We start from the raw sequence: 16,681 nt of genomic DNA, 5'->3' as shown, positions 1-16,681 counted from the left end.
CCTAAGACATTCCACTTAGTATGTATGTTACAGGCGTTTTATCGTAATGGTCCTTGGTGTTTGCTTTAATCACCAGCAACACCAAGGACCATTAGAATAAAACATGTGTAACACCCCAGTAAGTACAATGTAAAACGTATTGCTCAAGCAACTTTTAGACAAGCACTACAAACCCCTAAAACACTGTGTGTGTGTGTGCATGTGTATACCTATAGACAATATGTAATATGTGTACACCCCTTCGTGAAAGGTTAAACACCAAATTATGACCTGTAGTTACTTCTGGGAACAGGTGGGCCAAAGCAGAAGGGAAGAGAGGAAGGCACCTTCACTTTTATGTCATATACTTTTATATTAATGAGTATATTATTTAAAGGAAACATTAAAATATTGTAAAAGTCAGCGTGAAAGGACATGGAAATATTTATCAGTAGAAACACTAACCTCAGGCTGTAAAGTCTCAGATGATTTTTTAAAAACTATGCAACATCTGGTCATGTATATAAAAATATAAAAAAACTTAGAAATAAATATTGCAGTGCCAAATCTTTCACAATTTTTAATGTTTTTGAAACAAAATTGAAATGTTTCATATATGCTAAGATGTCCTCTCACTGTAGAAAAACTAAGGTTGCTAGAGCCAAAGGGTGTTTTAAAATCTTCCAGCCTAAATCCTGAACTTAGAAATAATGGTCAAGGAAATATGGTCCAGGAATGTTAAATTATGAAGGTCAGAGTTAGCAGCAGAATTGGAACTAGAGGTTTTACCAAAGAAAGTGTTTAGAATTTAGAAGTCTCCGTGGCTCCAACCTTTTTCAACCAGAGGGGAGCATCAGGATCACGAGAAATGACTGACTGAACCCACTTCCTTGCCACCCCCACAGCAGAGCCACTAAACTAGAATTTTCTGTGAGGCCCCAGCTCATACAATTTCAGGTTTCCAGCTGATCTGGCAATCCCACGCCAACTGTTTTGAGCCAAGAGCTTACAGAAATTGAAAAAAATCCATGCCTTCATATTTTAATAATATTTTCTAAACAGTGAACTTTAAGTCACTGTAACTATCCCCACTGGCCATTTTCTAGAACAAAGTATACTGTCCATTGCTCAAAAACCACCACTTGAGATATAGAAAAATGCAACAGAACTATGGACTTAGGAGAGAGAAACATTACTGAAGAATCATAATTAATGTTGCAGAAATTACTTCAAAGAAATGTCCAGGAGAGCCTGTGTGAAAATTCCAACTGCTCTGAAGTTACTTATTAAAGCCTAAAACATCTCCTGGAATTTTCCTGACAAATCTGCAACGACTGACCAACATCATTAAACCCTGCCAGAACAAAAGTGAAATGTGGTCTTTTCAACATAAAGGAAAATGATCTGAAGGGCTGTATCAGTTTCCATTTAACGACATATTTCCTTTCTTTTTGGAAATGCCTTTTAAATGGCACCTATTGAATGGTGGCATGGCCCCAAAAAGATATGTCCAACCTGAAATCTGTGACTATGACCTTATTTGGAAAAACAGTCTCTGAAGATCTCAAGATGAGCTCACCCTTCATGGGACATTCTTGTCTACAGAATGGTACCCAACTAGCTTTAACAGAGTGAAAATGTACTCAGAACAAGGCTGTTCGCTGCAATTTACAAAGATCACTGCTAAGGTCCTGAAGCCCGGACACATGATGGGCAGACAGAGGACACTACAGGAGAAGAAGGGACAGAAACTAGAACAAGGACAGTATTTTCCTGTTCAAACATCTAAGACTCATTTTCCAACAGGTGAAATGGAAATCGTACGAATTCTGCTAATTTTAAAAATCAGTCACCTGGAAAATAAGTGCTAATGCTAAGCGGCAACCAGACCCTCACAGCATGCTTGCTTCTACCCTGACCCTTCAGAAGTTGAGTCAGGACGGAAAGCCCACAAAACCCAGGCAAGAAGAGCACCCTTGGAAACATAGGCAGTGAGGTTGGGCATTGCTAGCCCCCAACCCCAATCTCAAAATACAGACTGCCATGCAAACCTGCAAGTTTTCCTACAGTTATCCCTCAGCGTCCTTTCCCCATCCCCACTCCGAGCTTTAGACCCTGAGTGCAGGGATCCTCTGCAGTGCTGTGCTGTCTTTATTTAGGTGGTGTTCCAAGACTGCATTTAACCACAGTCTGTCTGGAGCGCTCTCGGCAGCTGCCACCATCTGAACAGCTATTGTTTGTCACTGCAGTCCTGGTGCCGGGAGGATTAGGCTTGGAGCCAAAAGTGGAATTCTATTCATAGACTGTCAAGGCTGGAAGGGCACTCAGAACGCATTTAGTTCAAACTTTCAGGGTCCCATGGAAAACCCAAAAAAAAAAAAAAAAAAAAAAAAAAAAAGGAGATTCAAGTGACCAGCCTAAAGTCACACAGGCAGTGGCTGCATGGGAATTCACACCCTGAAACTGCCAGACTTCTCTTCTGGTTTTAATTTTATCTTACTGGCTGTTTCTTACTGAAAAGTGATGGCCCTGAAACATATGATAATCCTAAGATCAAAAGCCAAATGCAGTTTGAATGGCCTTCAACATTTCTCTAAATGTCAGATATAGCAGAGACAGGGAGGGGAAGACGCCCGACCCATCTTGAAACATGTTGACAAAAAAAGGCTCATCTCACTTAGGCACTTAAATGTAAAAAACACTGGTCTTTAAAAATAATTTTAGCAAATGATATTCAGCCACCTATTTAAAAAAAAAAAAATAGACTATCCCTTGAAAGGATTTATCCTAAGCATTCAAAGTTAACAGATTTGGGCAAAAAAAGCGTTATCATTATTTCAACATGTGCAGCACTGCATGAAATTTGACTTCTTTCAGACATTAAGGATACCATACTTCACTATAAAATAAAAAATAAGCAGGAGGAGTCTATAGATTCTTCTTTGGGAAAAGACTACAAATATAAATTTTTTTAAAAATGAATTCCTGCCATTGTAAAGTGACTGGCCCTGCATTTCCTTCCTGTGCAGCTATCAAATGTTACCGGAAACACTTGGAAGTTGTTTGCAGCTATAGCTATTTCCTATTGCACTTTGTTCAGCCTCCGTTCCAGTCACAATAAAATGCCATTTACTTTGAGGAAAAAATTAGTTGTAATGTGATCCAGGACTATAACATGGATGAGTTCTCAGTCTATCAGTTATTAGAGCATTTTATGACTTTCCCATGCTTAGGGATTACAACATGTGTATGTGTGTGTATATGGTATATTTGTGTGTACATAGATAATTTATATATGTATACATAATTTATATATCACCCATCTATCTGCAACTAAAGAACATTTCTTATATTAAACATAAGATAATCCCTCATTACTCTATCCTACACATAAGCAAATGAATAAAAAAACAAGCAATTGCATAAAATTGTTTTCTACAAAGCCTATGAAGCTGTAATTTAGTTCACTTGAGCATGAACATTTCAACTCAGAAAAAGGGAATGAAAAAAACAAATGGAGGAATGGTAAAGACTTGGTAAATACGCATACAGCCAACTGTGAAAGCTGGAAATTCAAGCTCTGAAATATTTTTAACAGGATATACCAGCACAAAAAATTGTGACACTCTCAAACCTTGGAAATATGTATTTTTTTTTTTTTTTTTTTTGTAATTTAGGGCCATGCCTGCAGCATATGGACGTTCCCAAGCTAGGGGTCAAACTGGACCTACAGCTGCTGGCCTACACCACAGCCACAGCAACTTGGGATCCGAGCTGTGTCTGTGACCTACACCATAGCTTATGACAACGCCAGAACCCTGACCCACTGAGCAAGACCAGGGAATGAACCCCCATCCTCATGGATACTAGTTGGATTTGCTTCATCTATGCCACAACAGGAACTCCGGAAATATTTTATCTTCTAATGAGAAAATGGTTATTTCCCAGAGTAGAAAGGATCGAATAGTCTATCATCAACTTGCTAATAAATCTAAGATTTTTACCCTGGTAACTAATATTCTACTAATTATTCTTTAAAGAAATATTTAAAGAGAAGCAAATATTTAGGAGAAGCAAAACAGAGATCTCATCTGCCTAAAAGTATTTACTGCTTAGAGCAATGGAATAGAAATTTAATTTTTACTTTGGGAATATCAGTCTACCCCTTCAGAAGTAAATCAACAATCTAACCAGCACAAGTAGTAAATACATCGATATATCAGGGGTCAGAAAACCACTGCAAACCTGATTTTGTATGGCTTACAAGCTAATAATGGCATTTACATTCTTAAATGATCAGCAAAAAAAAAAAGAATATATTGTGACAAATGAAAAGAGTGTGAAATTCAAATTTCAATGCCCATAAATACAATTTTATTGGCACATAGCTATGCTCATTCATCTCCATGCAGTCTAAGGCTGGCTTCACTCTACAGTGACAGAGCTGAGTGGCTATGCCAGAGACTGCAAGGCCTGCAAAACCTAAAATATTTCCTACGTGGCTCGTCGCAGTAAAAGTTTAATGATCCTTGCAGTACATGCTTAACAAAACCAAGTTTAAACACCTAGTGTTATTTAAAAGCTTCATGCTTTTTGGTCTGGAGAGAACACCAGAAATAAGAGTAGCCTAAACAGCAACCATCACAGGAGTTCCCTGGTGGCTCAGCGAGTTGAGGATCTGGCATTGCTACTGCTGTGGCTCAAGGTTTTGCTGTGGTGTGGGTTTGATCCCTGGCCCGGGAACTTCCATATGCCATAGGTACAGCCACCATCATGTAATCTTAATGCAACAAACAGAGAAGCTGCCGAAAAACTGGCTCCCAAAGCACATTTATATCCTAAACCCAAAAGCATGTTAACACTGGACTGTGCTCCCACAAGCAGCAATGATGAAACTCATGTCTTTCTGGCTCCCACCCGGGGTGGCCTTTACTTCTCTCTGAAGTCATACAAATTACTTCCCAATGGGGAAGACAGCAGACTCTTGGCATGTGTAGTCACTACCCATCTCAGAGGGTTTCTGATCAAGGTTAAGTATGTGAGGCTGCTTTAATACAATGCAATGCACTACAACTGACATTGTCCTCTGGCTCCTAGGGAAAGTTTTAACCCGGCCCGATTTAAAAGTGAGGTCAAGAGTGGAGAGTGGTACAGGAAAGATCAGAAAAGCGGACAGAAGAGCAGCAAAAGAAGGAAAGCCAAGGCTGGCTGGTTTCTCTTTGTCATTTCCTTCAAGCTCAACTCTCAAAGGCCTGAGACAGCCTGATGGAAATCAGCCCAAAGAGAGGGAACCAGGAGGACTTAAAAGATTTAAACAGTGTGATGCGCTCCAGATGCTATAATGAGAAGAGATTTAGAGTAAAGATCAGCCTCCAAAACACATGAAATTTTAACTTCAGAATTGATAAAGGAAAGGCTAAGAAAACAATAGGCTGAAATAGCCTGAGTAAAGTTTTTAAATCATTTAAAACTTCAAGCACATGGAAATAGATCCAACACTTGTCAAAGAGCCTAAATCTTTTTAAGATGTGTGTGTGACTGGGTCACCTTGCTGTGCAGTAGAAAACTGACAGAATGCTGTAAACCAGCTATAATGGAAAAAATAAAAATCATTATTAGAAAAAAAGATGCACGTGCAGACACACAAAAATCACATTCACTAACATATGCCTAGATTCAAAAAGGATGCCTCCACTTAATACATATTTCTGATGAATTTATTTTTAACCATAAAAATTTTCCTTAGTGTATTTGTTTCCTAACAGGAAGATATACATCAATGAATGAGAAGATACAAATAACAACAACAATAATATTATACTTAATAGACAGAAAAATATCAGTAGGTCAGTGAAATGGGTGGTAAAAGGTACCTGGATATGTATCTATATTCCTATAATAATGCAGCAAATCCATCAATAACTACAATAAAGTAATTTTTTAAGGCATAGCCTCTAATACTAGTAACACTGTTAGAGGAAAACCCTAAGAGGTTATCACTGTGTATAGTATGCAACTGCCTGTGTAGAAAGATGAGAAGAAAAATAATGCATTCTTGCTTGTATCTAAGTGAAGGAAACTGCAAAGAGCAGTTGCCACAAAGTGTTCTAAAACATAGGTTTTATTATTATTCAGTGTACGGTACAAAATTGACAGAACACTGTAAACCAACTATGATGGAAAAAATAAAAATCATTAAAATTAAAAAAAAAAGAATGGTCAGGCCACCAGATTGGGAGACAACTGCCACTGAAAAGAGTTTATTATTTGCAACTCCAGAGAGGAGGGGGACCACACCACACCCACCACACAGGGCCACAGGAGGCTGCACCAGGGATCAAGAGGCCAAAGTTGCCATGCAAAAGCATGGGCCAGAGCCTTCCCTGAGGATGCCACCAAGAGGGCAAGGGGATGTAGCACAAGCAAGTTTAGAATTGGCTAGTATGACTTATTTCAGTGGGCTCTGGTATTCACGACATGCATGAATCTCAAAGTGAATATGCTGAGTGCAAGAACCATTACCCACCCACCCCCCCAAAAAAAGCATATACTCTGTGAGTCTATTTATATAAAATTTAAGGAGACACGAATGAACACAGTGACCAAACACAGATCAGTGGTGGCCTGGGGATGGGGCAGGGAACAGTAGAGGGGAGGGGAGACAGTGGGGGAGTGGACTTGAGGGAGTGATGGGTAGGTTCACTGCTTGATTGTGGTGATGTTTTCACAGTCGGACAGCTGTCAAATCTCATAAAATCACAGGCTTTACTGCGTGATTTACAGTATGTCAATTATACTGCAATAAAACTTGCTAAAAATAAAGAGCAAAAATTGCTTTGTGTCCAAAACTTGGAAAACAGCAACACAGAGATAAATGAAAAAAAAAAAATTCTTCCCTAATGCATGCACATGCCTAGGATGAACACTTGAAAATTATGTGCCAAACCTAAGTCACGTATCAGGCTTTAAAATTTCAAACTGAGGAGTTCCCGTTGTGGCTCAGTGATTAATGAATCTGACCAGCCTCCTTGAGGACAAAGGTCTGATCCCTGGCCTCACTCAGTGGGTTAAGGATCTGGCGTTGCCATGAGCTGTGGTGTAGGTCACAGACGCGGCTTGGATCCCATGTTGCTGTGGCGAAGGCTGGCAGCTGTAGTTCCAATTTGACCCCTAGCCTGGGAACCTCCATATGCCACGGGTGTGGCCCTAAAATGACAAAAAAAAAAAAAAAAAAAAAAAAAAGTTCAAACTGATACTACAGACTGAAAAGACAATTGCTGGGGTGGCTCCGTGTGCTGAGGCTACTTGTGGAGCATGTTGCCCGTGAGGGGACAGTGCCCCATTGTTTGGAGCCCCCCCTTCCTCTCTGTCCTTGACACACTGCAAAGGAAGCTATGACGCATGTGTCTCCAGAGCTGGGCTGCTGGGGCTCCGACAATCTAACATTCTCTGCTCTGTGTCTCTCCCACCTGGAGCAACAGCACAATTTTTCTTAAAAGAAGTAAATTTACCCTAACATAATCAAACAAAAATGTTATTAAGAATTCCTGGGGTCAACAGAAGTGTGTGTATCAGAAAAGGAAAATGGGAGTTTCCATTGTGGCTCAGTAGTAATGAACCCAACTAGTATCCGTGAGGATGTGGGTTTGATCCCTGGCCTTGCACAATGGGTTAAAGATTCAGCATTACCCTGAGCTGAACACACACACACACACACACACACACACACACACACACACAAAGGAGAATGGATCAGATCTCTTTTGCTTCTATCCTGTGTAAAAAGGAAACACCCCACCTTCCACCACCAAATTTAAAAACAATATGACGAGAACCATCTGAGAGGCAGAAAGACAGTTCTGGACATAAAAACTTTGACTAGAACACAAAATACATTTAAAATATTCATTCAAACCTGCCATTGAGAGTTCCAATTCAGACCATCAAACCCAGTCCTAGAAAGATTCTCATTTTTTTCAGTATGTGTCATACTATCACAAAAGAAGACAAAGGTATTTGCCCGGGGCGGGGGGGGGGGGGGGTCTCTTCTCCAAAAGGACTCAGTAAGGACATGTGATTTTAAGTTTATATAAAACATTCCAAGGGACTGCATGCAGACTCTCCAAAATAGGTCATTATTTATAAAAAATAACATAAATATTATCCTTTAACCCTTATTCTGGTACTTAGGCTTTTCCATGCTTTGGTCCCACACACACATCAATTGTTCTGGCCTCATCACTCCTTCAAATTGTCCCATCATGATGAACACCCCTTCTTCCTTCTCCATCTCTCCACTTTATTACCTTCAGAGTCAGCAGAGGAACTTCTCCAATGGGCCCCCCTGCCTTCATTACACTGTCGCATCGGTCTGGGCCCACTTCCTCCAGGGGCATTTAGGAGCATCTGGGCACACCATCTCGTACCACCTGTCTCTCTCTGCTATTTCATGTACTTGGACTACAAACGCTCAGAGCATCTCTTAGCAGGCCAGACACACAGCACTTCTCGGTAAATACTTGCTGTGTAAACAAAGGATGTGAATGACCCTGAATTCAGGCTTTCTCCAGTCCACTGGGGCTGCAAGGATCACCTAGATTTCTCCTTAGCACTAAGGAGCAAGTAGACTCATTTTACTCCATCAGAGCTGTTTATCCAAAGGAGAAGGCACACATGGACCAATCTACTAAGACCTTGAGTATCTCTCAAGGGTTAACAGAGCAACGATCAAGAACACATGCACACGGGAGAGGCTGTGGCGTCCCAGTCCCTGAGGCTGAGCACCTGCACTCTGCATGCACACCCCTTAACAGGCCAGCAAAACCGCTCATCACTCATCACAGAAGGTGAGGACCCGGAAGCCAGTTTTTTCTCCAAGATCCTGGAGGCAAAGCCTCACTATTGCCCACCTCTTCATTTCCAGCCCAGTGATGCTTTTCTCACTCCGCCACTAATTACCAAATAACATGAGTGAGTGTCCCCAGGCTGTGTGATGGGTCATTGCGGCATAGGGGCTTCCCTCTACTAGACTGCCCTGCACCAGCCTGCGCAATCTGACCGACCCCCCAAAATACTGACCTGTTAAAAATCAGTCTGCTTTCAAAGTTTTGAGGAAGACGCATCCTTGGAGGCATTACACTCGGACCCTGAAGAGCATACCTCAACCTTCGGCTAAGCTGGGGGAAAAGAACCATCCAGAGACAGGCCCCGTAAAGAAAGGCGCATTTACTATACGCTTTTGTAACACCTGTGCTAAATAGTTATTTCTTGATCTTCAGAGACTTTAGGTGACTTGTGGACTGATCAGATTTCCCCACTAAATACAGTTTATTACATACTTCGCAACAAATATTCCTGAGTACCAACTAGTTATTCGCCATTATTCTCTGCCTTCAATGCATAAAAAAAATAAAAGCTCTTTGTAATCTTCATGAATGTTCTCCTGCCGTTCTATGAGCAGGATGCACGTGCTGCCCATACGGACTCCTGAAGGCAATGTCTTCTCCCTGAAGATAAGGAGAGTTTAAATGTCTCAGCAGACATCTCTTCCTGAGACTTGTCAGGATAGAGACGTAAAGGGAGTGGCGATGTCACATTCATCACATTTCTACAAGACATAGCACAACAGCAGTGTCATCATTTCAGAGGCCTGAGATAACCAAGGTTTCAAGGCTCCCCACGGTAGCTCTAACTTATATAATTTCTTGAAGTTTCTTTCTTCTTTCTGCTTCTCCTCAAATACACATTACGTCCAGACCTAGGGGATCTGCTCAGACATTTGAAAGGGCATGCATTGCTTGCTTGCCTGTCTCTCCACAGAGGATTTAAATGAATCTAAGAGAGAGAGAAGACATACGAAAAATGCAAACTTTTTTTTTCTTTTTATGGCTGCCCCTGTGGCATATGGAAGTTCCTGGGCCAGGATTCGAATTGGAGCTGCAGCTGTGACCTATGCCACAGCCATAGCAACACGGGATGTGAATCAGATCTGTGACCTACACTGCAACTCATAGCAACGCCGGATCCTTAACCCACTTAGAAAGGCCAGGAATCAAACCTGCGTCCTCACAGAGACAAGTCGGTCCTTAACCCAAACTAAGCCACAATGAGAACGCCAAAAAGGAAAACGTTCTGAAGTCTGATTTACCAAGCACATTTTTAAAGGGGGTGGTTATGTTCTTGAATTACCACCTCGAGGCTTTGGCTTCTAGAGTTCTCTGTTTCTCAAGGTCTGTGGACACTCCCTGCTTCTAGGCAAATAGCTTCTTGACTCTGAAATCCTTCTCTGAAATTCTTATCTATTTACCATCTTTCTTCAGAATTCATAATTAAATTCTATGGAAAAATACGGAACACCAAAAAAATCAGGGTTCAAAAACCAAATGATCTACTTTGTCAGAATTTTTATTGTCCTACAAATAAACTGTCTTCTCAGTGTCATGTGGCAGTTCTTATTTTAACCTTGATCAAGAAATCAAAGTGCAACCCTCCCCCTGTAAAGTTTTCGTTGCATAAATGACAGCTACTTTTTCGCTACACAAATGACAGCTGTGTTGAACCTCTTTTTTGTATGTTAAATAATACAAAAGAGAACCAAGATTTAAGATAAAAAGTAGATGCACTGTCAAATATAAAAGAACAAATATTTGAAGTTTATAAGGATTTTGGAAAATAGGATTTTAGAGTCAAAGAGCTACCTGCTTAGAAACAGGGTGTCAGACATTTGCAGGAGAAAACAATTAGAAGGAAAACTTGAGCTATCATTTTAAAAAGTAACTGCTCCCAAGGTGAAAACTGTTTAATCCTGATCCCTTATTCTCTGCAGAGACAAAGCACTGCTCTACGGAAAAATTCCAGAACAACATAAAAAAAAAAAAACAAAAAAAATACTGGGAACTATGAAATAAACCCTTCTGATATTCTTCACAGAAAGTAGAGTTTGGAAAATTCAAATACTTAGCAGCAGCAGAATTTGCAGTACGTTTAAAATATAATCACTCATTTAGGAGCTATTATTGAAATTATGATATGTGCTTTTTAACATGCAAATGAAACTCTACTAATGAGCAAAATAGTTTTATAAGAGCAAACTTAAAGGAAAAAACAAAATTAGGGTTAAATTTTCATCAGGAAATAAAGGGTTGTTTTGAATAACTCAAAAGAAATACTATTTACAGAATTCCCGTTGTGGCGCAGTAGAAACGAATCCGACTATGAACCATGAGGTTGCAGGTTCGATCCCTGGCCTCACTCAGTGGGTTGAGGATCTGGCGTTGCCATGAGCTGTGGTGAAGGTCGCAGATGCCACTCGGATCTGGCCTTGCTGTGGCTGTGGCGTAGGCTGGCAGCAACAGCTCCAACTAGATCCCTAGCCTGGAAACCTCCATATGCCGTGGGTGCAGCCTTAAAAAGACAAAAAAAAAAAAAAAAAAAAAAAGAAAAGAAAAGAAAAAGAAACACTATTTACCAAAAACTAAGGAAAAGTGGCAAATTAAAAAACTTTAAATTCTTAAATTTTTCCACGTCAAGATAAGCATGAGTATTTCATATATCATAGTATTAACACATACCTGTTTTGGGACTTATTGAAAAAAATCCTTGTGGATTTCCACTTGTAATTTTGTATGTCAGCTTGTCATCAGAGCTAGAATCTGGATCAAACGCCTCGATCTGAACCACAGATACATCCTTGGGAGAGTTTTCCATTATTTCTGGATAATAAACAGGCTCTGACGTCTGTGGCGCATTGTCATTCACATCTTCCACCTCTATGTAGACCTCGACAAACGAGGATAGGGGTACAACACCCTGGTCGGATGCATAGATGGTCAGCCAGTAATGGGAGGTGGACTCTCGGTCCAGTCTGTCTGAGGTCTCTATGACACCTAAGGGAGGAGAAAGAACACGAAGCAGCACGTCAACAACAATAAACTATCACACCAGAAAGTGTCAACCTGCCTGACAACTCTGATCAAAAGCTTCTGTGTCACTTACAGCTGTGTGATCTTAAGCAAACTGTTCAACTGCTCTGTGCCTCGCTTTCCTTTCCTATACAATGGAATAAGGACAGTATGTTCTTAGGTTGGTTAAATGAACTAATACAAGAGTTAAGAACTAATACAAGAACTAAGAATTAAAAACTAATACAAGAACTAAGAACTCTAATCGCTGTATGTGTATTAGTTCATTTAATAATATCAGCTATGAAAGTATATCATCTGGCTCAGGAGTTATGAGCACAAGCAGTATCTAGGAGGACACGGGTTAGATCCTGGGCCTTGCTCAGTGGGCTAAGGATCTGGCGCTGCTATGGCTGTGGCGTAGCTGCAGCTCTGATTCAACCCCTAGCCTGGGAACCTCCATATGCTGTGGGTGTGGCCCTAAAAAAGCCCCCCCCCCAAAAAAAAGTGTATGATAATATCGGCTATAAAAGTATCTGACATTATTAGTACAAGGTACCAGGCACTATGTGGGGCAATTTACAACTATTGTCTCATTTAAGTCTCAAAACCATCCAAAGAGATGAATGGGTAAATAAGGTCTCTTGTGTCCTGAAAACCTTCAGTTAACTTTTAATAACCATAAGCAAACAGCAAGACAACCAGGATACCAGGATGCTAAAAATATAAAATTTCCCACCACATTATAAGCTCCACAGGGGCAGACACCACAACTTTCTCAAATAGCAGTTTACCCAGCATCTTACCCCAAACCCAACAGTTATTTATTAAATGAACAGATATCCCACTTGGGGTTGGGATAGAAAAGTCCTCAATTGGGACCCAAATTAGGACACATTTCTAATTAAGTCAACTAGTAAAAGACAGAATTATTACATAATTACACAGAAGAGGGTAAGAATGTAACATTTTGGCCCAGCCACTGAAACCGTTCAAAGCTTTACTTAATATCAGGGTTAACGTATTCTCAAAATGATTAACAGTGGAACTATCCATTTCTCTTGGGCAAATTCCACCTTTTTATTCAATGGTGTAATCTTGTCCTTTGCTTTCCTTTGCCTTTTTACTACATTTTTTTCCCTTGTGCATTAATCATTCTGAATTAATGCTACTTTTAGGGTTCAACATGGTCCAGGATGAACCCTGGAAATCCTACAACTCTAAAATCACTAGTTTTCCTTTTAATGTAAATTACTATGGGGAAAATAACAAATATCAATTTAATCTGTGCTCAGAAATGAAAGAGTATTTATCTCAACCAAAGACACATCTGTATTTCTTCCTTTTTGATCATTACGTAAATTTAAATATTTGGTTATTTGAGGTTAGTATTAAAAACCCTCATTCATTTCGAATGTTAGAGAACCATATCTAACACTCCCCCTAAAAGGTTTAGGACTTAAGCAAACCTAAAAATTAAAATGTGAAATGGGGAGTTCCCGTCGTGGCTCAGTGGTTAACGAATCCAACTAGGAACCATGAGGTTGCAGATTCGATCCCTGGCCTCACTCAGTGGGTTAAGGATCTGGCATTGTCATGAGCTGCGGTGCAGGTCGCAGATGTGGCTCGGATCTGTCGTTGCTGTGGCTATGGCGTAGGCCAGCAGCTGTAGGTCCGATTGGACCCCTAGCCTGGGAACCTCCATATGCCGTGAGTGTGGCCCCAGAAAAGACAAAAAGACAAAAATAAACAAATAAATAATAAAAATAAAATGTGAAATGGATTACCATAAAATGAATATGTACTACTATTCAGAAGCATTAATAACTACTGCTTCATTAATTCTTAACATATCCTCAAAATGGATCTCCTCCTAGAAATAGGGAACAAAACCTCAGAACTCCTTAAAAAAAAAACAGGGGGGGAGTTCCTGTTGCAGCGCAGGGGAAACAAATCCAACTAGTATCCATGAGGATGAGGGTTCGATCCTTGGCCTCGCTCAGTGGGTCGGGGACATGGCACTGCCGTGAGCGGTATGTGCTGTACGTTGCAGGTGTGGCTGGGATCTTGTGTTGCTGTGGCTGTGGTGTAGGCCAGCAGCCACAGCTCCAATTCAACCCTTAGCCTGGAAACGTCCATATGCCTCAGGTGCATGTTTTTCCTCTTCTCTGGTCAAGTCAAGGCATGCTCTGTTCTCTAAATTAGTAAAATTATATCCAATTTTAGACTGAAAGACAAGTACCCTTAGTTAATCAAGGGAAAATAATCTTTTTCAGTTTTTCTTTTGCATCACTCCCAGCAACTGATACAAAGGGCAGCAGGGAATAACAGAACGTTCTCTACAAGGATTACATATGAACAAACAAATGTACACATGCTCCTCTTGTTTCTGCCACGTCATTAAAATGTAACATAATTCATTTGGCAGGTAAAGTATTATTAGACAATTTCAAGATAGGTACATGGGACTCGTAGTCACCTCTTTTGAGTTCTAACCCTCAAATAGTTCATGTAGCTACCTAATTTTTTTTTTTTTTTTTTTTTATCTTTTTAGGTCTGCTCCCACAGCATATGGATGTTCCCAGGCTAGAGGTCTAATCAGAGCTTTAGCTGCTGGCCTTGCCAGAGCCACAGCAATGCCAGATCCTTAACCCAGTGAGGCCAGGGATTGAACCCACAACCTCATGGTTCCTAGTCGTTTCCACTGTGCCCACAAAGGGAACTTCAGCTGCCTAATTTTTAAAGTTATGTTCCTCTCGATGTAATCTGTAGGAATTTAATAACCGCAATAATTACAGACACAGATTCCGTCAGTCTTTACTACATGCCAGGCACTATGAAACTGTCTTTCATGCCATGCATTACTTTACTTACTCCTTATACACAACCTGTCCACATATGTGGTGTTATTATCCCCATTACATGAATGAAAAACTCCAAGAGTCATGAGGAACTTTCTCAGAATCATAGTAAATGGCAGAGATGGAGTTCAAACACCTAGAGTCTCTGGCTTCTGTGCCAGCAAAAGTCCATCAGTCTTCCTACTAGTACGACCCAAGTGCACTCAACAAAATGTAACATGAAAACTCTGAAAAAACATGTCAAGCCTCGTGTTTGGTCCTTTTTTTTTTTTTGTCAGAAGGAGGGTATTTAGTGTTCATTCACATAGAATAGCTTTTTTTAGTCTCAGGGTTGAAAAGGAAATAGAAAATGCAAATACATTATGAGATTGAAATAATAGACAAAAACAGCTCTTTATTTTCTGTTAAGTTCCACTTTGAGTCTAGTCTACAAAGGTCTGGACTATAGTGTACAGTGATGGGATAGGTGCTTCTGGGGGGAACTGCCCCTCTCTGCCAATCGACCTGGCATTGGAGGGGACACTACACCCTTCTGTGCATGACCTCTGAGCTGCAGGTGGGAGGGAAAGTTCCTGAGCCCCAGGTAATCTCCAGATACTGCTGAGGGTTCCAAGAGACACACCAAAGTAGCTCAACTCAAACAAGGAAGAAGCTAGAACCATATTAATTAGTAAATATCCACAGGTGAGATGCTCAGATAATAATTCTTCATGAATTCTTGGCTTGTATATTTTTACATATATTTCATGCAGTGATTGCTGAGATATTCGTGTTCAAATGAACTTTCATAATTACATCCTTCTAAACGAAAGAACAAAGTTACTTGAAACAGTTTGTAGATAACTATGAAATAAAGTGAATTTTTACCTGCCAAAGGGAAAGGAATAACCTCTTCTAACCAAATGTTCAAATAATAATAAGAGTACATTTACAGTATTTATAACAATTTAATAATACAAGGATTTAATGCAGTCAAAGGTCTCACTAGGCACTCTACACGTTTCAGTCATTTAAAGAACACAGGAGTCATGTGATTTTCATCCCAGCTTCACAAATGAGGGGACAGAAACTTAGAGAAAGTAAGCGAATTGCCCGAGGCTTAGAGTGGTTAGGAAGCACAGTCCTGGTCAGTCAATAGTTAAGTGGTGGACTCGAGATCTGAATCAGACGACCATCACTGTCGTCATTAGCCACAGAGCATGCTCACGCTCCACAGCAACAAGGATGCTGGATACCAGGGAGGGTGGGGGAGGCTGCCAGGATGAGAGGCTAAGAGCAGTTTTCAACTGCTCAGATCAGGCTCCTCTTCCCCACACTCAAAGGACAGTAAAGAAGAGAAGATTCCAGAGGGCGCTGCTTGGTCAGAGGTTCAGGGTTTAATGCCTGAGCACTATTTTAACTGTAGATTCTAATTCTAAGCACTATTCTAAAAGCCTTAAGTAAGTGGGAAACGTCCATACTTAGGCAAAGGTATCTTGTGTTCTGCTTTTTAATGTCTGCTCGGTCACAGGATTCATCCCTTCAAGGCAGAAACTTTTTGCAACAGGCAAGCACGACCCTGAGCTTCCATCTTTAATCTAGGAAGAAATGACCACAGGCCTGGGAACTGCCAAAAACAATCTAGATAATCTGGGAAGAAAGACCAGAAGGAGAGCTAAGCCTCAGCTGTTTCAATATCAAGAATTATAGACTGGTGACCCTTTAGGAATCCTCACGCGCAGCTCACCTGTTTTTAAAGAAAAGTTGAAATGACCTGCCCCACTTGAGGCAGAGTTTAGAATTCAGAGTAAGGCATCTCCTTAACCAGGGGCTCATCAGAATCCCAATCATTCTTTACAGGGGTCCTGGTTTCTGAGACCACCAACACACCAACTACCAAGAAGTCCGTCCAGAAGCCGTGTTATTTTCAGTCCTTAAGCCTACACTTGGTCACCTTTCTTT

At 40.5% G+C, this 16,681-nt stretch overlaps 1 protein-coding gene across 1 annotated transcript in view; it reads right to left on the bottom strand.

Annotated features, from left to right (window-relative positions):
- Window positions 1–16,681, bottom strand: part of FAT1 (FAT tumor suppressor homolog 1 (Drosophila)) — a 114,617-nt gene that overhangs the window by 60,110 nt on the left and 37,826 nt on the right. Inside the window, 1 exon segment of the mRNA NM_001190170.1 lies at window positions 11,550–11,864. Coding sequence (NP_001177099.1) covers window positions 11,550–11,864 — 315 coding nt within the window.

This window comes from Sus scrofa, chromosome 17, assembly GCF_000003025.6.
Source record: "Sus scrofa isolate TJ Tabasco breed Duroc chromosome 17, Sscrofa11.1, whole genome shotgun sequence".
Lineage (NCBI taxonomy): Eukaryota > Metazoa > Chordata > Mammalia > Artiodactyla > Suidae > Sus > Sus scrofa.
The sequence above is the reverse complement of the archived record's forward strand: the minus strand, read 5'-3'. Positions and strand labels throughout refer to the sequence as shown.